This window comes from Papilio xuthus, unplaced genomic scaffold, assembly GCF_000836235.2.
Source record: "Papilio xuthus unplaced genomic scaffold, Pxut_1.1 DF828177.1, whole genome shotgun sequence".
Taxonomy (NCBI): domain Eukaryota; kingdom Metazoa; phylum Arthropoda; class Insecta; order Lepidoptera; family Papilionidae; genus Papilio; species Papilio xuthus.
Window position 1 is genome coordinate 5,433,249 of NW_013530472.1, and position 23,118 is coordinate 5,456,366.

The window sequence follows — 23,118 nt, forward strand, 5'->3', positions numbered from 1 at the left end:
CACATGAGATAAAATTCTTGGTCTTTACTAAACTAATATGTAAAATAATTTTATTGTTACAATGATAAAAATGCATCATTGAATTATATCACACCTATATCAAGCGAAAAATTGCTGATTTTGGTTCCGCAAAAATATATTTTAGATATACAAAAATTAAGACAATGCGTCAATAGACTTATGGTTAAGGATCGAATACGTAATATAAAGTAAGGATACGGATTCCCGATCACGAGGTCGGGGGTTCGAATCCCGCCATTCGACTATTGTCGTAAACCATATCCTAGCACAAGCCTAGAGCTTAGTTGGAATTGTAACAATATTAGTAAATTTACAAAAAATCTGCTAATATTTTCCTTAAAAAAAGATATAAGGACTCCGTGGCAGTCGACATGTAAACAAACGGGCCGACATGGCTCTAGACCAAATGCAGAGCCCAAGATAGAGCGAGCTGGCGGCGCAATATGGACATCCTCTGCCCCACTACGGGGACCATAAGGCATTAGGTCTTAATGGAGGCTTCGAAAGTTAGAAAATCAAGCCAATAATTACAAATGTGATTCATATAACGCTAACTAATTCACTTATATAATGAGGAAACTATGCGCCTGGTTCCGCATTACAGGCTACACGTGCTGCCTCTAAAACATGACGGATTACTTCAATATGGATAAGCAGTTATAATGTAGATTATGTAACGCTCGATTACTTGTTTTAATATTGAGAACATAGCAATTTGTTACGCCAGGGTAAAAATCAAGTCCAGTAAAATACTGGAAACGTCGCAACGAAAGCGAAAGATAAGTAACAAACATTTTCAAGATTGCAAAATATTCAAGGTGTCCTTAGTCAAATAAATGATACGTTTTCATTTTTAGCAGTGTTTAATAATTCAAGTTTTATCAAACTCGACACTTTTCAATGTTGTACTAAGATTATTACTGCATCGTCTTGTTTATTTAATTTAACACTTTATGTTTATTATAAGCAAGAGAAATTAAATGATATTCATATACAAATTTATAAATAAACCTAAATGTGTCGGCTTAATTTTAACGGCCGGTAGTCTGCCTCTTCTTATTTTTTTTCAGAAACGAAAGTGATCTTTTCTCCGAAAACTACTAGCTCGATCATCTAATAGTTAGCACATAATATTTATGTGTGTGCGGTGTGGGTAGGAAATAAAGGCCTTAAACTGTATCCTACCGAGACACTCTACACAAATATCATATTAATTTCAAATCACACCGGCATAAAGGCGTGAAATGGAAGCAATATTGCGTTTCGACTTATAACAGGTCGTCATGTTTTCGGGGTTTTTGAAATAGATTGTTCAAACAACAATAAAATTACATCATCAGGTTGCGTTTTTCCCTACGGACAATCCGCACAACACATGCTTCTTTAACAGCCGTCATATCTCAATTAATTCCCTTCTTAAGTATCTTTCACACAATCTTTGAATACTTTCTTCGGTTTTCCTCTAAATTAGGATTTTTTCATCCACATTTAATCTAATTATTTTTTTGTTTTTGAAATAATCAACGCTTCACATAATATGACAACATTTTAGCGACCATCAATGGCGCAACGTTCAAGCTTTCTCTCTTTATACCTACTTCATACCAAATTCCTTTTCAACGTACGAAATTTCCATTAACGTTCAATACGTCCTTCGGTGGCTCAGTGTAGTTTTATATCGCATTGCCCTCCTCCTCCTCCTCCTCAATGAAATTAAATGTAATTTATGATAATTATTGTTAATTGACTTATCGCCGACTTAACATTATATATTTCATGTTTAGTAATCAGCGGGAGGACGCGGCCAACGGGCGATCAATATTGTTTCCGTTACATTACGTGTTTTGTGACGACTGCCGACTACCGCAAGCGGGCTGCTTTTGACTGCCCAGTGCTTTTAACGGTCCGCTTTCGGTTGCTCAGTGCCGCTGACGGCCTGTTTTCGGCTGCCGTCGCTCAGTCGTCTGTCAGTTAACATCACATCTAATAGTTATGGATTGCATCACTTTCAGTGTTAATGGAACTTTTTATTCGGGTAAGTTTTTTCTAGAAAATATAATTTATGGTTGGATGCAACATGTAGTCTTCGTTTAGTCACATTATGACACAATAAGGTTAACAAATAAAATAACTAACACTAACTAGTAATGTATTTATACCATGCTTGGCCAACTTGTCCATGTTTTCTGTAGATGTCTGAAGATCTACTATGGAGAGAAGAGAAGGTAAAGATAACTTATGTAGCATTGCCACTACAATCGATGAGATTGATGGTATTTCATTGGGACAGTACTACGTACCCCTTGCAGTTCTATGTTTGATTGTTTTCCAGTTGGTAGCGAAGTGAACACGGATGTGACTTTGCTGGATTACCTAAGGCGTCGGTTACGGCTGATCGGCACCAAGTACATGTGCCGAGAGGCTGGCTGCGGCGCCTGTATCGTGACTGCGGTGCGGGCCCCGGACACTCCGCCCACCGCTGTCAATTCGGTAACGCCTCGCCACACCACACATCACACGCTGCACGTATCTAAGCTTATGGCACGATTACTTTGTTAGTGTATGGTGCTGGTGACGTCATGCCAGGGCTGGAAAATCACGACGGTGGAAGGTGCAGGCGGGCGGCTGGCGGGCTACAGTCAGGTGCAGACTACGCTGGCGCAGCACAACGGCACGCAGTGCGGCTACTGCACCCCCGGCTGGGTCATGGCCATGCATAGGTACATTTAATAAAACCTATTAACTAAAGTAATTTTTTTTCTTTGTACACCTAAATAGGAGTTGATTTAAAAATTTTATTTTTCGACTACAAGGAGCAATTGTATCTACATAATTCTACATGGGCTTGAAGATTGTCGCTACGTGTTTTTTTCCAGTTTGCTAGGCAGCAGAAAAAACTTGACTATGCTAGAAATAGAACAGTCATTTGGGAGCAATGTGTGCAGATGTACTGGATACAGATCAATACTAGATGCGTTCAAGCGATTTACAGTAGACGCCCCCGAATCTAAAAGAATAACAGATATAGAAGACTTGCATTTATGCCACAAGAGCGAGAATGGATGTAAAAAGACCGACTGTGAGGACTACGAGTGGTGCATAGTGTTGAAAGAAGAAGTTGATAAGTCTTCTTCTATTTACATTAAGTTGGAAGACGGCCGCGACTGGTATAGGGTTTATACTTTAAAAGAAGCCCTTAGAATTATATCTACTAAAGATATCAACTCCTATATGCTTGTCGGTGGTAATACAGCTAAAGGTACAAAATTTGATAAATGTAACTAAAACTATATAAGCTTATTGTTAAGAACAAAAAATCATGAAATTTTCGAGTAAATTTTCTTAGCTATAGCAAAATTTTACTACTTAGTATGTCTACTAAAAGTTTTGTCACACAATCTATGACCTACTGATTTTCTGGAATTGCCGTTGCAGTACTTTTTTTCTTTTTAGGTGCATATCCAATATTCGATTATCCTGAAGTATTAATAGACATTACTGGAATAACAGAATTAAAAGGTTTCGTTTTGGATCAAAATCTAGTTTTGGGAGCGGGTTTGACCCTAACCGAAACATTGGGTATCTTAAAGTTAATGTCTACTGAAAAATATTATTTCAGATATTTAGATAAATTGTACGATCACATTGAAATGGTGGCTCATAATGCTGTAAGGAATGTATGTATGTTATATATTAACCTCTTTAAACGGTATATCGTCTAATTTTTCCTGAACAAAATTTAAATTTACAGATTGGTACAATTGCTGGAAATTTGATGATAAAACACAAACATCATGAATTCCCTTCTGACTTGTTCCTTTTGTTTGAAACTGTTGGAGCACAACTCACAATTTGTACGTATGAAATGTATATTATTCCATAAGTATGAGAAGGAATAATTTTTCCAGTAAAATATTTAATTATAAGTAAATATTCACTTTTTCACTAGAAAAAAAAAATATTGAATATTTTAGTGACTCGTTTGGAAAAGAAAACAGTGACAATGCAGGGATTTATAAAAGAAGACATGTCAGGAAAAATTATAGTAAACGTACTTTTGCCACCTCTGACATCGGACTACAAGTTGGTTACCTTCAAGGTAAAGGATGAAATAAAACATAACAATAAAAAAAAATCATTTTTCCGATAATTTACAAATAAATTTTACTATGTCAATATTATTTTCAGATAATGCCCCGATCGCAAAATGTTCACGCCATAGTCCACGCGGGCTTTCTTTATAAACTGAACAAAAGTAATACCGTTTTGGAATGCAGACTGGCATTCGGTGGTATATCTCCCACATTTACCAGAGCGTACAAAACTGAAAAGTTTTTAGAAGGGAAAAATTTGTTTTGTAATGAGACGTTGCAAGCCGCTATCAAGGTGCTGGATGATGAACTGGTTATAACACGGGAGCGACCAGAACTCTCCGTAGAGTACAGAAGACGACTTGCAATTGGCCTGTTCTACAAGGTAGAATATTGCTATGGCAATCATACATCACAATAATAAAGATAAAGTATAAACTGAGAAAAGACCAGGAACTGAAATATTCGATGAAAAAGTTTTTCTTCACGTCACTCGTGCGTTACGCTACGTAATACATAGTAATAGTAACAATTAGAAATCGTAGTTTGTTGCCCGAAAAGTAAAAGAAAATAACACACTATACTAACTAGGTATCGATATTGAAATTGCTAATTCAAAACATTTCTTGTGTAATACACTAATTGTACTGTTTCATCATTTAGTATTTCTAATCGACAATTAGCTGTTGGTTGACTTAAGTGATTTACACAATTACTACACAGTCCTAATTTTTTCATTCCATTGTCCGACTGCCTTTATATCCGCAGTTGCTTTGGACTTTTGATTAATTTAACCTGAACTAACATTTACAGGGTCTTCTTCGCCTCTGTCCGCTAGATATAATTGGGCCGCGATATAAATCGGGTGAGGTGACGGTACATGATGCCCGCCCTGTCAGTAGCGGCTGCCAAGTCATAGAGACTGATCCAACACTATGGCCTCTGACCAAACCGATACCCAAACTTGAGGCTCTGGTAAATATAACTTTGATTAATTTAACTTCAGGCGTTTGACACAGACAAGGAGACGTAAATTTCCAGTATCTGTATCTACATTCTAGAGAATTTCCATGTCTTCTACAGTTTTTGTTTCATGACTCAGCTGCAATGCTCCGGAGAGGCAGTGTACACGGACGACATGCCGCCTATCAAAAACGAGGTATTCATTTCTTTCGCGCTGAGTACCGTGCCCCTTGGACGTCTGGATTTCATCGACCCAAGCAGAGCGCTGGTGAGATTGTAACAGTAATTGCAAAAAAAATATCAGTTTAAACCAACGAAAAAACAGTTATCTTTATTAATAGATTATCGGACTTAACTTTTCAGAAAGAATCTGGAGTTATAGCGTTTTATTCTGCAAAAGATATACCTGGATTAAACTCTTTCACACCTTTTGGAAAAAAACTGTATTTGGCTAATGAAGAAATATTTTGTGGTGGTGAAGTAAAATATTATAATCAGGCAATCGGTATGATCGTTGCCGAAACGCAACAAATCGCAGATCGAGCAGCGAAACTAGTAATCGGACATTACAGTAAAATTAGGAAACCAATTTTAGATGTTAAAGTAGCTAAAAATGATCCGAATAGAATATCTCTTTATACATCAATAGTAGCGACGGACAGGGGACTAGATGTATATAAAGTGATACATGGATCGATGACTATATACCAACAATATCACTTCTGCATGGAAACACTAACGAGCATCTCAATACCAGTGGAGGAGGGGTTGGAGGTGCACGCGGCGACACAGCATACTGAGGTCATACAGGTCATGACTTCGCGTGTCTTGAACATTGATCAAGCTAAGTAAGTACTATCATACATTTAGATAATGGTATAATACAAATTATCTAACTGCTATTTTTATTTCCACTCCCGAAAATTGTTCATATGTTTATCCAAAACTCATTAATATTGAGCTGTTTAATTATATAGGGTGGATGTGCATGTGCGTCGTGTAGGAGGCGCGTACGGCTATAAAATATCTCGGGCAATCCAAGGTGCGGTGGCGGCCAGTCTTGCAGCGTACCTGCTGAACCGTCCATGTCGGTACATACAACCTCTGACAACAAATACTCGAGCTGTCGGAAAACGACTGCCGTGTACTACGGAATATGAGGTGTTCATGTTTGTTATGCTTTATAGAAACCATAGAGATTCGTTTACAAATGTGAACAATTTCACCAAATTTTCAGATTCATAATAATTGAAATGTTTCTTAGCCAAACCGTTTTATAAGAATAATCTTATGAGACCAAAACTTCTGATCTCTTAAGTTCAAGGTAATTCAATATTTGTTACTTAATGTTGAATTCTTGTCTATGCTCAGGTCGGTGTGAATGCTGAGGGTGTCATTCAGTACATAAACTGTGACTTGTACACGGACAACGGCTATGTAATAAACGAACCGCTTATCACGATCGGTCTCTCGATCTATAATAATTGCTACAAAAAAACGACGTGGAATTATAAGTTTTATAACGCTGTTACGGATACTGCATCTAATTCTTGGTTTCGATCACCAGGTAGGTAACATTTTATCTTTACATTCTATCTTCCGTTTTATCTGCCGTATTCTACAATACACACACATTGTCCCTTTTCATTTTCTTAACAGGTACATTGGAAATAGTAGCAAACGCCGAATTTATTTTGGAAAAAATAGCATATGAAATGTCATTAGATCCGGTGCAAGTGCGACTAGCTAATCTAGACAACGATAACAGAGACGCTATCGTTGAAATGTGGGAAACTCTAAGAGAAAAATCGCAATATGACAAGAGACGGGCAGCCGTGCAGAAATTCAATGCACAAAATAGATGGTTGAAACGCGGACTTAGGGTTAGTTTCATGAGATGGTCGTCGGAGAATCCTCAATTTATCTCCGCAAACTTATCAATATTTTACGAAGACGGGAGTGTTGCCATTACCCACGGCGGAGTTGAAATAGGACAGGGTATCAATACTAAAGCTGCTCAAATATGTGCCTATTTTCTAAAAATACCACTGAGTAAAATTCAAGTAAAACAACAAATTACTTTTATTTCACCAAACGTAGGAGAAACTGGTGGCAGCGTCACGTCACTTAATATCGGTCTAGCTGTCCAAAGATGCTGTGAGGAAATATTGAGGAGATTGGAACCTATACGTAAGATTTTAGGTAATCCTACATGGGAGGAACTCGTTAAAGCGGCGTTTTTAAATAATGTTGATTTACAAGCACGAGGGACCGTCACTCCAGCGGAATCGTTTCCTTATGACATCTATGGTGTAATTGTGACTGAAGTTGAAACTGACATTATAACTGGGCAAAGTGAAATAAAACGAGTGGATCTCATAGAAGATGTAGGTCAAAGTGTTAGCCCGATCATAGATATAGGCCAGGTAAGTTATATTTAGTTATTCCTAATAAGATGTTAGCAATTTAAACCATTAATTTCATTTACAAGTAAGTGATTTTTCCCACCATTTCATAGATCGAAGGAGCCTTCGTAATGGGTCTTGGATATTGGACGTGCGAAAAAATGGAATATGAACCGAAAACCGGGGAGGTGCTCTCTGACCGCACCTGGAATTATTGGGTGCCGCAAGCTAGAGATATACCTCAAGATTTTCGGGTGTACTTTAGAGAGAAGTCGCGTAATTACGAAATATATCTTGGAGCCAAGGGTAACATATTGCCTTATTAAAGTAACTCAATATTTTTCTATATTACTTTATACAAGTAAGGATCAAAATATGTATTTCTTATCTGTTAAACTATTGCACAGTTTTCCAATTTTCTTCGTGTATTCTAGTCAAATTAATTGGTTATGCTTATTCTTAAGCTTCATGAAACATTCATATTTTCAGTGCAATATTTTGAATGTAAATATGAATGTTTTCAGCAACTGGAGAACCAGCTACGAGCCTGGCGGTAGCGGTGCCATTCGCAATGAGAGAGGCTATCGCTTCAGCGCGACAAGACTCCGGGATACCAACCACTCAATGGTTTCAAATTGGTAAGATATTCAATACTGTCATATAATTAATAATTTATCCAAAAATAATCCACATACTTATGCGAGAAAAACAATAATAATTATTTTTCAGATGGTCCATACACCACCGAACAGATATGTTTAGCAGCGGCTACGAAGTTTGAGGACTTCAAGTTTTACTAACACGAAGATAATATTTAGTTAATAAAATACACTAAATAATGACAATATATTTATCCTATCAGTTAGAATACGTTTTAATTATTATCTTACTTATTAAAAACCTGTATTATGAAGTAGCTTGCTTGATACAATGGCTTGTATACATGCACGAATAGGTGAGACAATCGACGATAAAGTAAATTAAAATGAAGTCGACACAGGGGATTTAAATAAAATAAAATTAACAATTTTAAAATTATCTACTTATATTAGGGTAACGATATCAATGAAACTAATTAAATTTAAAATCTTCATATTTGGTATCAGCAGCTAAGCAGATACGTTCCACAGTCCAAGGTCCATCTGAAATTATAGAAAAAACATACATATATAAGTGATATTTTCACAATCACCAAAGTATCGTATGTAGGGAAATCCTATGTAATCTTACCAATTTGAAACCATTTCGAAGAGGATATCCCACCGTCTGATCTGGCTGAAGTTATAGCTTCTCTCATGGCAAATGTAACGCCCACTGATAAACACAAAGGTGGTTCTCCAATCGCTGGAAACCGTAAAGTTATGAATTAAAAATCCAAATATTTAACAAAGAATAATGATGTATATTGTATTAGAAATATTTATTTAAACTACGTGAATCAAGGCTTTCCATAAAAACAATGTTATTCACTTTATTGTAAGCAAAGACCACAAAATTTACATTATGTATAACTCTTGGTCTTTGATTATATTACAAAAGTAGAAGTAAACAATTAAGACATAAATAAAACTGGGATACAATTAATATTCTTAGTGAAGTTAGTTAGAAAGTATGTTAACACCTCAAAAATTATTAAAATATGAGTTACCTTTAGACCCTAGAAAAGTGGAAGGTCCTTGAGAGTTTTTTCTGAAACTAATTCGAAAGTCTTGCGGTATATCTCTCGCTTGTGGAACAAAGTAGTTCCATGTGCGATTTGTCAAATTTTCTCCGGTTTTAGGGTCATAAACTAGCTGCTCACTCGTCCAATATCCAAGACCCATAACAAATGCTCCTTCTACCTAAAATTATGACGCACATGTACCGTGTCATGCGATAGCAAATTCTTAAATTTAACATATTCATTATTCTTACTTGACCAACATCCACTTCTTGATTGACACTTATACCTGCGTCTTCTAATAAGTCAACTCTGATTACTTCCGATTGACCTGTTAATATATCAACTTCGACTTCAGTTACAGCTACACCGTATATATTATAATCCTGAATGTCTTTCCGGCTAACAAAGCCGTGCGCCTGCAGATTTACGTTTTGATCATGAGCAGCGACGATTAGTTCCTGCCAAGTCGGGTTTCCAAGTTGCTCTCTTATAGGTTGCAATCTTTCAAGCAACTGTTTGCAAGCTCTTTCTACTCCCAATGCCGTGAACATCGAAGCCAAACTTCCACCGGTTATGAACCCGTTACAGGCGATCATAGTATTATTGGGTTTAATTTTTATGAGGTTTAAAGGTATTTTTAAAAAGTAGGCGCAAACTTGAGCAGCCTTAGTATTGATACCTTGACCCATTTCGACACCACTGTGTACGATGTCAACAGTACCATCGTCATGATAGACAGATAGAGTGGTGACAAATATTGGACCTCCTGATGGAGCCCATCTCATCAATGAAAATCGTAAGCCACGTTTCTTCCATCTATTTTTCTCATTAAACTTGTCAACTTCAAGCCGCCGACAAGTATAGTCCGAGCTTTCTTTTACTGTATCTATCATTTCTAACAAATCTTTGTAGTTATCTGTATCTAAATTAGACAAACGCACTTGAAGAGGATCCGCTGACATCTCGTATGATATTCGTTCCATTATATTTTCAGCCATAACGATGGCTTCCAATGAACCTGATTTAAAAACAAAATGAGACATATAAATGTGTACTTTGACAATATTATAGAGATACCCGATTTAATTTTAATGGAATAACAACCTGGAGACCTGCACCACGAATTGGAAGCGGTGTCAGTGATGCAGTTGTATGAGACGTAGTCCCAACGACTAGCTCTATAACAGTTGTTGTACACGCCGTCCCCGATCATGATGAAAGGCTCGTTTACAATGTACCCATTGTCTTCGTACAAATCGTATTTTAGATACTGTATAGCTCCTTTACCATCAACTTCCACCTACAAAATTTTATTGGCTACCAACTAGTACAAAGTATATACATGTTTGTATAGCAGTAATATGTATATTATATCGACGGTTTGATAATCATATTGCAGAGTGTTTACCTCAAAAGTAATAGTACAAGGCAGCCTCTTTCCAACGGTTCTCATGTTAGTGGTCAGGGACTGTATGAACCGACAAGGTCGCTTCAATTTTTGAACAACCATGTTACAAGCCACTGCTACTTGATTTGATCGCGATATTTTAATGCCAAAAGCTCCACCGATACGACGAACATACACATCGATACTTAAATCACATAATAATACTTAAGATTAATATCCATACATATATTCACAACATTAACGAACAATCTTTAGGTTTAAAATGAAGAATCCTATTCTTATTTCTATTACATTATTCTTTTTAACTTTGAAATGCTAAGTACTAACCAGTTTTCTTGCAAATTTAAAGCTCGAGAAGTCGTCATTTGGACTCCGTCGATCCACTGAGATGCAGGATGCACCTTTATCCCTTGCTCCGTTGGTTTTGAAACACATACTAAGGTTTCCATACTGAAATGGTACTGGCCATATATAGTGTTCTCTCCTGTAATCTTTTTACAAACATCAGTCCCTCTGTCTGTGGCGGCATGCGTTGTATACAGAGTACGCCGGCTAGAGTCGTCTTTCGCTTTCTTAATGTCCAGCACCGGCTTTTGAACATTGCTATACTTTGCCGTTACCAACTTAGCAGCAACGTCTGCTATATAGCGTGTTTCTGCCACAATTATTCCTATAGCTTGGTTGAAATATTTAATTTCTTTGGCGCATAACAACTCCTCGTCTGTTTCATAAAAGACCGTACCCGCTGGTGTGAAGGAATTTACACCAGGTATATCTTTAGCTGAATAAAATGCGATAACGCCTGGTTGTTTCTGAGAAATTATAAAATTACTGGTATTTCAAATCGTTATCAACTTCTTCACACTTAACGTAAAATACCGTTTTATTAAACTTACCAGGGCTTCGCTGGCATCAATAGATTCTAAAGTTCCCAATGGTACTGTGCTCAGTACAAACGAGGCAAATACTTCTTTAGGGATAGGTGGTATGTCTTCTACATAATGTGCTTCTCCTGAACATTGTATCTAAATAAAATTGTAACATTAACGTATTTAGTAGTAAAACATTTTAAGACGCTATATATTTATCTTACCGTCGCTTCTAATTTCATGACGGGCTGGTTTAGCGGCCACAAGGAAGGGTCGGTGTCAAAACTTTGTCTGCCACTCGATAATTGCCGACTGTCGTGTATCTCAGTACCGCCGGATTGATATTGCGATGACAGTATACTTGGTGGACAAAATGAGAGTAAACCCTGGTGAATGTAAATTGTTGTTAAACTTAGAACGTTTTTAAAACGTAATTATATTTATTTTGTATCAATACTCACCTTATAAAACAATGAAATAGCCACATGTTTTCGATATGCTACCGATGGTTCTGGGGGATTTTCAGTTACAACTAGTTCCTTAACTAAAGCCTGTATGGCTAACTGTAATGTGGCGTTATCAAAAAGGGTTTTGCCTATCAGACTCATTTCTGTATTAGTCGCTCTCGTAAATGCTGGCGATAATCCGCCATATGTAATTCTCGCTGTAGATACTTTACCTGTCGATGTAATGTCATACAAGAAGCCAGCGTTTACTATCGCATGCGCGTTTTGCGCCCGAGGTGCTATCTGGAACAGTTATCCTATCAAAAACGTATATCCAAAGGTTCAAGTATTGCAGGGCATCATGGATCCAAAAAGTATTTATTTCACATATAAACAAGTGCTTTCATATTACCTTATATGTTACAATTTTATTACTTTTATTTAACGGAGGCAACATCACATTAATTATGATTTTCCCTTTTAAATTTTGTTTAAGAAAATCCTGCATATTTAATGTTGTTTTGCTTGTTTTGGACTTTGCTGTAAAATAAAAGCATCATTTTAAGAAAAAGTCGGTACTTAATATGCATAACCTAAGTAACCACATACTACACCTATAGTAACTTGGGCTCCGACAGTTTCTAACAGCAAAAATATATCTGATTGAAATTCAGGATTCCGATGTTTTATAACCAAATTTCCAGCAAGTGTTGCAATCTATAATAAACAGGAAATTTTAATTGACTTAAAAACACCAAATTGTTTTCGAATAGTTAATGTTACTTACATTGCGCACAGCTACATGAGCTACTTTTTCTAAATGTTCATTTACCGTTAATAAATAGCTAAAGTTTTCTCTTTGAGACACTGTCTTAAATATTTCAATAACTTCTGTTATTGTCAATCCTGCCCCAATTACTAAATTTTGATCAATCACGAATGTCTTCAGTTGAGACACGTTATTAACATCAATCAATACTAGGGGATACTCAGTTATTGGATAAACTCCTGCAAGAAAATTATTACAATATTTATGCCGATAAATTTTATTCCTACAGTCTTATATTGAACTATAACCATAACATTACCTTTGGCTGTATTTCCTGCAACCAACATGTATGACTTATTCCCTTTTGTTTTTAAGATATCAAATATTTCACTGACAGTTTCTGCTGAATACCAATCTCTATTATCGTGTAATACGATATGTTTCACAGTGTTTGCATAGATATCGTCTTTGGTGACGATACACCAATCATCTTTATCACAAGAACCTTTACAAGCGTTGCCGGTACGGCTACATATGTGTAGATCTTCAATGTCTTCTACTGTTACTCGATCAGCGGCGTCGCTGCCGAATTTTTTGAAAGCGTCCAAAATGGGCCTGTAGCCAGTACATCTGCAGATGTTACTTGATAAAGATTTTTCGATCTCAAGCCTTGTAATATCTGGTTTACTTTTTAGTAGGCTGAAATTTGTTTTAAACGTTACAAGTAAGTTTTGAAATTGTTTTTGCATTCATTAGAAAGTTTAAAAGTTAAAGTAAGTACCAACCTATACATAGTCATGATCCAACTGGGACTGCAGTAGCCGCACTGACTCCCGTTGTCTTTCGCGAGCTGCTGTTGTAATTTGTTATAACCCTTAGCTTGATCTCCCAGACACTCAATGGTCGTTATTTCCCAGTTCTGGCACGATGTAATTGATACCATACACTACGAACATACACAGTAGAAGAAATTGAAAATGAACATAAAACAAAAAAGCAAAGTATAAGTAAACCATTACTGCGTTTATTGATGTATGCGGCGCACCCGGGTGCCGCACGGCGGACACAATGCAGGCGCCGCATCCGGCCTCGCGACACATGTATTTGGTGCCGAAGAGATGCAGCGACGACCGCAAGTAGTCCAACAAGGTGGTAGTGGAATCCACCTCGCTTCCCACTGCGCAAACATTTTAAATGGTGAAATATTTATTTCTCTTAAAGATATTTTTTAATTTTACGACACCGTCTTCTTGTTAAGAAGACTTAGCTTAACTTGGCTTGAGTATCGTATCGTTTTTTGCTTTCTTCTTGGGTCTGAAGATCCGTTCCGGAAAGAGATAGTTTCGGATAATTTATCCACTTATAAATACGTGAAAAATCCTTAGATTAAAGTGCGTACTGGCATTCAATCACGATCAAGTTTGCTTTAATATACTTATGACTAAAACATCAACTTACCTGAATATCTAACACCGTTTACTGCAAACCAAATTCTATCCATTATGTTACCGCTGTCGGCTCTAAAATGTCTCGATCTATCACTCAGGGATCACAATTACAAATATCTACACACTGAACGCTCGACGCAATAAAAATGCAAATTGCAAGATAAAACTTTATTTACTTAGGTGATCCATTGGCAAACGGTTTTGCTCGCGTTAAGCGGGTGATCCGTTGGCAAGCAAAACCGCTGGTCCGTCAACGAACCCGCGAGCCAATAGTCTAAATCGCCAATGGAGCACTTAAAAACCGTCGACTTGCTCACTGGCTCGGTGTGCATGCTTGAATTTAGTTCGCGGTCTAAAAAACCGTCAGTGGATCAGGCGAAACGGTGAGCCGACATTCTTTCGGCAGCCTTGGTGGCAAGCGCACCACAAGTAATTATTGAGATTACTAAACTTTGTCTTTTTAGAGAAGCACGCCAGGGAAGCGAATAAACATTTCTTCTTTATTTCAAGTTACTCCGTCTGAGAGAATGATATAATTCGCCAATGCTAAGAGTACACTGTTTGTTATGCCAAAGGATCAGTAAGGCAAATCGAGGAGCCAACGATTTAAACTATAGCTCCCCGACTCGCTAATGGATCACCCGCTTTACAGTTCAAAAGGTACAATTGCGTTACTTAAGTAGTCGTTGCCTTTGATAAGATAAGACTTAGAACTATTTCAAAATTCAAACACTTGAAATTAGGTAACGAAAATAAAACTGCCACATGTGTTTGCATATCAACAACATGCACAAAGGTATATACATACTTAATGAGCTCGTGCAAATATAATAACTACCTTGGTCACAAGTATAAATATATATATTTTTTGTTTTTAGTGACTGGGTCTTACGTGCAGTACCTAATGCTGCTGCGGACTCTACCACTGTTTAGAGATAATAAACAATTTGTGGTGAGCCTACAGATTATAAGTTCGTTTTTTAAAATCTGTATCTTACATCTGCAAGTGATGGCCAAAAACCTTCATATTTTTATAATTTTTAGACTTTAAAAATATAAAATTTATAATTAAAAAGCAATAAATATGGAAAGGCGGTATCAAAACAACATGGCATAAGTATGTCCGAACATCGATGTCGCACTAAAAAATACAATTCAATGAGCCACAAATTTCATGGTGACTGCTATCAAATAATTTATTTCGAACCGGGTTTTTTATCTTAATAAGTATTCATACTTTTATATTTAGTTACTTTATAATTTATCTCTACTTCGCTTTTACTTTTGAAAAACATATTTTTTGTGAATTAGCTTCAATTAAAATGATAATAAACAAAACTTGACACATAGCAGTATCATTTTTATTACCCGACTGATTACGCGCGTATGTAAATTTCTTTTATGTATTTGGGCCTTACATTTACATACGTAAATTTTCTTAGCGACGGCCGAAAGACTATCCGACTTAACGACTGACCTGATTTTGATGATTGAGGTGTTATTCGATTCGTCTTCACCCCTTCATTGCACTATGCATTGGTTAAATAAAATAAACTACAATATTAAAACAGTTATTATTTTTAAAAATGTAATTTACAAATTCACCATATACTAAAGTTAATAAAATTTAAACAATTCAAAATTGGTAGCGGCAGAGAGACAGATTTTTTCATATGTGTAAGGTCCATCTGAAATCAAGAAATTATTAGATTATTAATTTCTGTTATAAGTAGCTAGTGTTATAGCTTCAAATATAAATTATATATAGAATAACCATATGCGTTATTGAAAAGTAAAACTAACAAAATAATACTTACCTAAATCAAACCATTGATTCGTAGGTATACCGCATTCCAATCTTGCAGATGTTATGGCCTCTCTTATTGCAAAAGGCACAACTATCGCCATACATGTGGCCGGCTCACCGGTTGCTATAAAATTTATACAATTAACAACATTACTAAAAAGCCCATATTTAAATAAACCTTACAAATTTAATAAAGATATTTACAGATATAAACTACAAAAGTTATATTTTCCATTTACCTTTAGATCCGAGGATAGCATCGTTGCTATAAGATTTTTTCCTAAAATATATTCTCAGATCTTGTGGTATATCCCGCGCCTGCGGTACCCAGTACTCCCAGGTACGATTTGTTAACAACTCTCCAGTATCGGGATTGTATACCAAGTTTTCTGAAGTCCAATAACCGAGACCCATGACGAAAGCTCCTTCTACCTGCAAAATGTATACAATTTATAAATAATATCAAAACTTTTGACGAGATGGTGTAAGTACCAGTTACATTTACAGATATGACCAAAATGTGTAAAGTAATTTTATACATATGTTTATTTTTACTTACTTGACCAATATCTATTTCCGGGCTGACACTTCTTCCAGCGTCTTCTAATAAATCAACCCTTAACACTTCCGTTTGACCAGTTAATATATCAACTTCGACTTCGGCTATTGTTGCACCGAATATGTTATATTTTTGAACGTCTGTACCATTAACGTGGGCGTGCGTTTGCAGGTCAACCTCGGCAGCGAATGCACTTTGAATCAGTTCCACCCAGGTTGGGTTAGTCATTCTATTCCTGACAGGTTCTAGTTTCAATAAGAATGCTTCACAAACTTTCTGCACACCGATACCCACGTATTGTGATGTCAAGCTTCCACCTGATATAAATGCATTAGGTGCTATGATAGTATTGTTCGCTTTGATCTGAACCATTTCAACTGGTATTTTGAGAAAATATGCACAGATCTGAACAGCTTTAGTGTTTATCCCTTGACCCATTTCAATGCCGCTGTGTGTGATGATAACTGTACCATCATCATGGTAAACTGACATGTTAATATCCAAATAGAAACTCCCAACAGGAACCCACTTCATGAACGCAACTCGCAGACCACGTTTCTTCCATCGATTCTCTCTATTAAATTTATCGACTACACTTCTACGTTCTGTGTACTGGGAATTCTTTATTATTGTTTCAGACAACTCTGTCATATCCTTTTGTACTTCGGGATCTAAATTGACTAAGCGCACTTGTATAGGATCTAACGAAAGCTCGTAACTTATACGTTCTAGTATTGATTCTGTCATTGCTATACATTCAAGGGTACCTGTAAAAACATAATATACATAATATACATGTATGTTATAATCAAAAATTTTAGTACTAATGAAAATTTAAGGAGTTTCACAAGAACCGAAATATGTATAACCAGAAACCTAGGCATAAATATTTGTTATGAACATTCAATATACAAATTTATTAAGTACCTGGAGATCTACACCATGTATTCGATGGATTGTCTGTAGTGGTGTTAAATGATCTGTAATTCCATCTGGCTTTGTTGTAACAATTGTTGTAAATGTCTGTTGTAAGTGCTAAGAAAGGTTCGTTTACGATATACCCGTGGTCGTCATACAGATCATAATTCAAATATTGCACCACTCCTTGAGAATTTACACCAACCTAGAAACATCCTTGAATTTTTATTATGCAATATCTTTATTTTGTATTAACCTAGTCTCTCCATTATTATTAAAAAAAGTATCATGTTTAAGAAATTTAAGCGATATAAGATTGTCTCGGTCATATTCTTTCCGAGGTATTTTAATTCTTCTAAACTTTTTAGATTTACTACCGCACTCAGAGTCATTGAAACTTAGTATGATAATGTATAACAAGCGTGTTTCAGTAACATTATAACGGCTCTGTGTTAGGCAGTTAGTTATAATTGTCTTCCAGTGACCTGATATTCTTATTAATAAATCGTACTTCAAAATTAGTGCTACAAGGCAGTCTCTTTCCCACAGCCCGCATGTTATTGGTGAGCGATTGTATGAACCGGCAGGGGCGGTTCAGGTGGTGCGCGACCAAGTTGCAGGCCACGGCCACCTGTAGCGAGCGCGTTATTTTGTAGCCGTACGCGCCGCCAATCCGACGCACGTGCACGTCAATCCTACAAACAATTGAAGAAATGTCATTTGACCATAATCTTTCTAAATAAAATCTGCTCCTTCTTCTACATCTTTATTAACAACTTAATCTTATGACCATGACTCACTAAAAAATCTTTCAATCTTCTCTTTGCTTAAAATCTTACATCTTTCAACTTACTTGTTCTGTGGTAGATTTAGTGCTCGCGACGTAGCCACTTGCACTCCGTCCATCCACTGCGTGGCCGAATGCACTTCCAATCCTTCCTCAGTGGGCTTGGTCACACAAACTAGCGTCTCCATACAAAAATGATATTGTCCGTAGATAGTAAATGAACCATTTATAACTTTGATTGCATCACTTCCTCTGTCTGTTTGAGCTATATTCAAAAACATAGTATTTCTACCTGTTTCATTTTTAGCTACTTTGATATCCAGAAGAGGTCTTTTTACATTTTTATATTTAACTGTTACCAATTTTGCGGCTCTGTCAGCTATTGCACGTGTTTTAGCGACAACTATTGCTATGGGTTGGTTATAATATTTAACTTTTCCGTTGCACAAAAGCTCCTCGTTAACCGGACTTAGCAACGCACCCGAAGGAATGAACGAGTTAACACCTGGTATGTCTTTGGCTGTGTAAAATGCTATAACTCCGGGCTCTCTCTGCGAACAAGAGATTCTAATTATTAAAAGTGTTACTGCAAGACTTGATCTTATTAATTATTTTTCTAATGTGGCAATATGTCAAATACTAACTACTTTGACACTTACCAATGCTTGAGTAGAATCAATGAGATCTATATCTCCGAGGGCGACGGTGCTGAGGACAAAGGAAGCGAACACTTCCTGCGCCAAGGGCGGTATGTCTTCCGCATACATCGCCTCTCCCGAGCATTGGATCTACAAATTTTCAATATGCTGTATGTTAACTTTGCCTTCATTTGAGATTTTGAGCAATGTGATATGGGAAATCAATTATTAAAAATTATATTTTGTTCTTATAGAAATTACTTAAGTTTCAAATTAAAACATTTTACTCGCCTGCCCTTCCAGTTTTGGTATCGGTTGATTGACAGGCCAAAGAGTTGGGTTTGTATCGAATATTTGTCGGCCGTCGGACACCGGCCGACTCTCCTTGAGTTTAATCGCACCTGACCGATAGCGCTGGTGCAGAATGTTCTCGGGACATAATGTTAATAGTCCCTGAAATTTAAAATTTACCACGGTATAATTTGAAGTGTGACATCATGACATATTAAAAAAGTAATTTGTAAAAAATACCTTATAAAATAAAGATAGGGCCAACTGCCTCCTGTATTCGACTGAAGCTTCCGGTGGGTTGGCAGTCACCACTAACTCAGAGTTGAGAACATGCAGCGCACTTTGCAGCGTCTCGTTCGTAAACAGAGGTTTGCCAATCAGATAACGCTCAGTGTTGGTTGCCCGCACAAAAGTCGGTGACAGACCACCGTACACTATTCTTGTTTCATGCACTATGTTATTGTGTCCTTTGTATAGAAATCCAGCGTTTACTATTGCGTGAGCGTTTTGAGCTCTTGGCATTACCTGTAATACGATAATAATTTATTTATTTAGAAGTAATAGTTTAGTAGCTTAATTATTTGATTTTCTTACTATACAAAAAATGGAAGTGAACCTTGAAAGTCACCACTTTGTAGTCTTTCAGAGGAGGAAAAAGCACATTAAGAATAATTTTTCCTCTCATGTTCTCTTTGAGAAAATCTTGCATTGTCACAACCTTTCGAAGTCCTAGGGGATGCACTGGAATAAAATAATTTTAATGCTGAAAATAAATGTACTAATTTTAAACTAGTAATTACTATTTAAAATTAAGTAACGTTTTATTTATCTTTATTACTTACAAATTGTGATCTGAGCTCCAACTGTTTCAAATAGTAGAAAAATATCTGATGGAAATTCACGATGCTGGTGTTTAATCATCAAGTTTCCAGCTATTGTGCCCAGCTACAACATTATTTGACATTGATTAAACAAGTTATTACTTGTATATTCTAACAGCTTAAGGGGCCCAACCAGAGTTCATGGTTAGGTCAAATACTAGTTTATCCAGTACAATAATACTCAATTATTTAGGGCTATTAATGCAGTTAACTGCGATATCTACGACATAAAACACTTACATTTCTGACTGGTATGTGGGCAACAAGAGTAAGATGTTCATACAGCTGCAGTAGGTATTCAAAGTAGTCGCGCCTTGATAGTCGCAAGAACACCTCCATAACCTCGCTAATGGTTGAGCCCGCTCCGATCACCAAGTTCTGATCCAACAACACTTGTTTCAGCTCGCTCACCATGCTGATGTCTATCAGTATTCTGGGATACCGGAATATAGGATATGCACCTGAAAACAAAAAAAAATATAAAATTGCAAGATGAAATTGCTTTCAAATGGAGATAACTAGACTTCCTAATTAACAGTAATAATCAAGGAATCATATATTATTAGTCCAAACGATACAAGTTTGATAATGTGAATAAAACATAAATTGTTTATATCTAATTGACATACCTTTAGCAGTATTCCCTGCGACCAGCATGTAAGAGTCGTCGCCTTTCACTCGCAATATATTGAAAGCATCAATTAGTTCTAAAACTCTAAACCATTCTCTACCGTCCTCTAGTTTCACATGAATAACCTTTTGATTTTCTACTTCATCTTTGTTTACGACGCACCACTCATAGTCTTCGCAATCGGTCTTACATTCGTCTCCGGTCTTTTTACAAATCTGCAGATCCTCTATATCATATATCTTGTTCCAATGAGGAGCATCTGTAGCGAATTTCTTGAACGCTTGTAGGATTGGACGGTAGCCTGTGCATCTGCAGACATTGCTACCGAGAGACTGCTCTATTTCTAACATGGTACGATCCTTTTTGCTCTGCAATAAACTATTGCATTGAGTGTTATATAAGGGTTTATTATTTAATTGCTGTTGCTTATGTGTTACCTGTGCATGGCCATCACCCAGCCGGGGCTGCAGTATCCACACTGCGAGCCGTTGTTCTCCGCGAGCGTCTTCTGTATCACATGGTAACCTTTCAGTTTGTTCCCCAAGTGCTCAATTGTCGTCACGTCCCAGTCTTGGCAGGATGTTACGGAAACCATACACTGTTTTAAAGAAAATTATAAACATTCATTTTTTAATTTACTTAACTTTTAGTACCGCAATCATACTTTTCTAACGAAATTATTGAATTTTTATAACTGAATAATAAATTATAATCGAGTCAAGGATAATAACTATATAGTAAATAGCATAATGAACTCTAACTTACTTTTATATGCGAAACTAATGAATATCCATTGATAACAGCGGCTACATTAGTAAGTATTCAGAAAAATACTCTTCTGTGAGTCAATAGACTAACAAGTTACACCTACCGCATTAACAGAAGTGTTTGTCGCGCCGGGGCTCTTCACAACGGACACAATACAGGCACCGCAGCCGGCCTCGCGGCACATGTACTTGGTGCCCGGCAGACGCAACGTGCCCCTGATGTAGTCCAGCAGGGTCGTGTCCGAGCTCACCTCGGTACCCACTGCAACAAACCTTTAATCACTCACTGTAATGTTCTATTGCACTATTTATTACACGCAATATTTGTGCGTGTGCTTTCCTTCACCTTCACCCACAGTTGCCCATCTGGCACACATTTTCGATTCATTCAGTTTGAATTAAATTAATTGAATTTTGATTGTAGATGTGATCATCAGCATAGTCCTTGCCAATAATGGTTTAAAAATGTATTTAAATGCATATGACTAATTAAGTCACGAATTTATTGCAAAAAACGTAAACAGGAAAACATAAAAATTTAAGAATAATCCTTTCTCGTGCACCATTAAGGTATCGTTTCAAAAATCTTGCAGAACAGGATCCCGTATGACCTAGGTTGCAGTGAAAGTGCATGACTTGTAATTTAAAAAAACAGTTTTTAAAACATGGCAGGCCAATGATAATAATGTACATATTTGAACGTGTGTACATTCACTTTGCTGTACAGAATAAACTAGAGTAAGACGATCTTAGAAGTTCATTGCTCTTTACTTTATTGCTTCAGTCGACGGATTAAATGATAAAAATATTAACAAATGTTCAAATGTAAGAAAAAGCTTCATCAAACCTAATGAACGTTTTTATTTTATTCTCAAAAGTTTTTAGCTTCTAAATCTTGTCCGGCTTCCTCAGAAAAGCATACTGAAATAACATTAGATCTGTTTAGTGGTTTAGACACGCATTACTAAGATTATAGAAGATATTATACCCCGAATGTTTAATTTTACAGTTTACTAACGTTATAAAAAGTTTGAATGGATGGACGGATGGATGGATGTTTGTTACAAGGTATCTCCTGAACGACACAACGGATCTTGATATAGTTTAACACAAATTTAGAATATAGTGTGGAACATAGGCTATTTGAGCTTTTTTATTACTGCACGGACAGAGTCGCGGGCGACAGCTAGTATGGTTACAATTTGCAATGTTTTAATTATATCCAATTTTTTTAGATATTGATAGGCTTTCGCATTAGTACTATTTAAAGATTTTAATCTCTGAATTAAAAACTTAAACAAATAAATCTTATAAAAACGCACCCGAGCACTCGACTCCGTTGACTTTGAACCTGATGCGATCCATGACCAGCTGCGACGCGCGCTGCCCGCCGACTGATCACCACGGTCACACAGCTCACCACTTCGCCACCACACAGACCATATGTATCCTACTAAACTTTTAACTTCATGCAACTAGCCCTTCAATGTCAATATCATTAAAGGTTGATTTCCTTTGATAACAATGATATTTTCGTGATAAGTACAGTTAAGCCCTTCGTACACAAGGCAATGTAGATTTTCGAAAGCTGGTGATTTTAGTTGATAAACAACTTACGTATTATAATGTGGCACAGTCCACAGTACTCATCGCAGACATTTCGATCTGTCATCTCCAAAGACAGTCGCTCGCAACCTGTTTGTCAAGATTATCGTGAGAAAAGTCGTCGCTATGCCTATGTATATATGTAAGTACT

The 23,118-nt window shown here is 36.6% G+C and overlaps 3 protein-coding genes across 4 annotated transcripts; 1 reads left to right on the forward strand and 2 right to left on the reverse strand.

Annotated features, from left to right (window-relative positions):
• The first annotated feature begins 1,818 nt into the window (after positions 1 to 1,818).
• Positions 1,819 to 8,280, forward strand: LOC106113607 (xanthine dehydrogenase-like). Its single transcript, XM_013306440.1, has 17 exons — positions 1,819 to 2,056; positions 2,354 to 2,511; positions 2,581 to 2,741; positions 2,898 to 3,280; positions 3,475 to 3,698; positions 3,773 to 3,875; positions 3,996 to 4,120; positions 4,210 to 4,497; positions 4,926 to 5,087; positions 5,215 to 5,343; positions 5,439 to 5,923; positions 6,053 to 6,236; positions 6,447 to 6,642; positions 6,735 to 7,501; positions 7,594 to 7,786; positions 8,005 to 8,118; positions 8,210 to 8,280. Exons 1-17 carry the CDS (start codon positions 2,014 to 2,016, stop codon positions 8,278 to 8,280), a joined length of 3,786 nt encoding a protein of 1,261 aa, XP_013161894.1. The 5' UTR covers positions 1,819 to 2,013.
• A 257-nt stretch (positions 8,281 to 8,537) lies between these two features.
• LOC106113820 (indole-3-acetaldehyde oxidase-like) lies at positions 8,538 to 14,162 on the reverse strand. The gene is made up of 17 exons (XM_013306815.1): positions 14,094 to 14,162; positions 13,655 to 13,812; positions 13,421 to 13,581; positions 12,955 to 13,334; positions 12,654 to 12,874; positions 12,481 to 12,583; positions 12,279 to 12,406; positions 11,882 to 12,169; positions 11,645 to 11,806; positions 11,448 to 11,576; positions 10,879 to 11,363; positions 10,552 to 10,735; positions 10,248 to 10,443; positions 9,395 to 10,161; positions 9,129 to 9,321; positions 8,711 to 8,824; positions 8,538 to 8,622 (listed from the first exon to the last, which is right to left on the reverse strand). Exons 1-17 carry the CDS (start codon positions 14,134 to 14,136, stop codon positions 8,552 to 8,554), a joined length of 3,783 nt encoding a protein of 1,260 aa, XP_013162269.1. The 5' UTR covers positions 14,137 to 14,162; the 3' UTR covers positions 8,538 to 8,551.
• Positions 14,163 to 15,685: 1,523 nt separating this feature from the next.
• LOC106113900 (aldehyde oxidase 1-like) lies at positions 15,686 to 22,888 on the reverse strand. Of its 2 annotated transcripts, XM_013306956.1 has the most exons (17): positions 22,685 to 22,888; positions 21,467 to 21,624; positions 21,033 to 21,193; positions 20,594 to 20,973; positions 20,205 to 20,425; positions 19,926 to 20,028; positions 19,700 to 19,824; positions 19,324 to 19,608; positions 19,084 to 19,245; positions 18,814 to 18,942; positions 18,221 to 18,705; positions 17,879 to 18,062; positions 17,377 to 17,572; positions 16,450 to 17,216; positions 16,130 to 16,322; positions 15,901 to 16,014; positions 15,686 to 15,771 (listed from the first exon to the last, which is right to left on the reverse strand). In XM_013306956.1, exons 1-17 carry the CDS (start codon positions 22,725 to 22,727, stop codon positions 15,701 to 15,703), a joined length of 3,777 nt encoding a protein of 1,258 aa, XP_013162410.1. In that variant the 5' UTR covers positions 22,728 to 22,888; the 3' UTR covers positions 15,686 to 15,700. The 2 variants fall into 2 exon arrangements, with proteins under 2 accessions (XP_013162410.1, XP_013162411.1); XM_013306957.1 differs by lacking the exons at positions 21,467 to 21,624; positions 22,685 to 22,888 and having other exon boundaries at positions 20,594 to 20,963; positions 21,033 to 21,102.
• Positions 22,889 to 23,118: the final 230 nt, after the last annotated feature.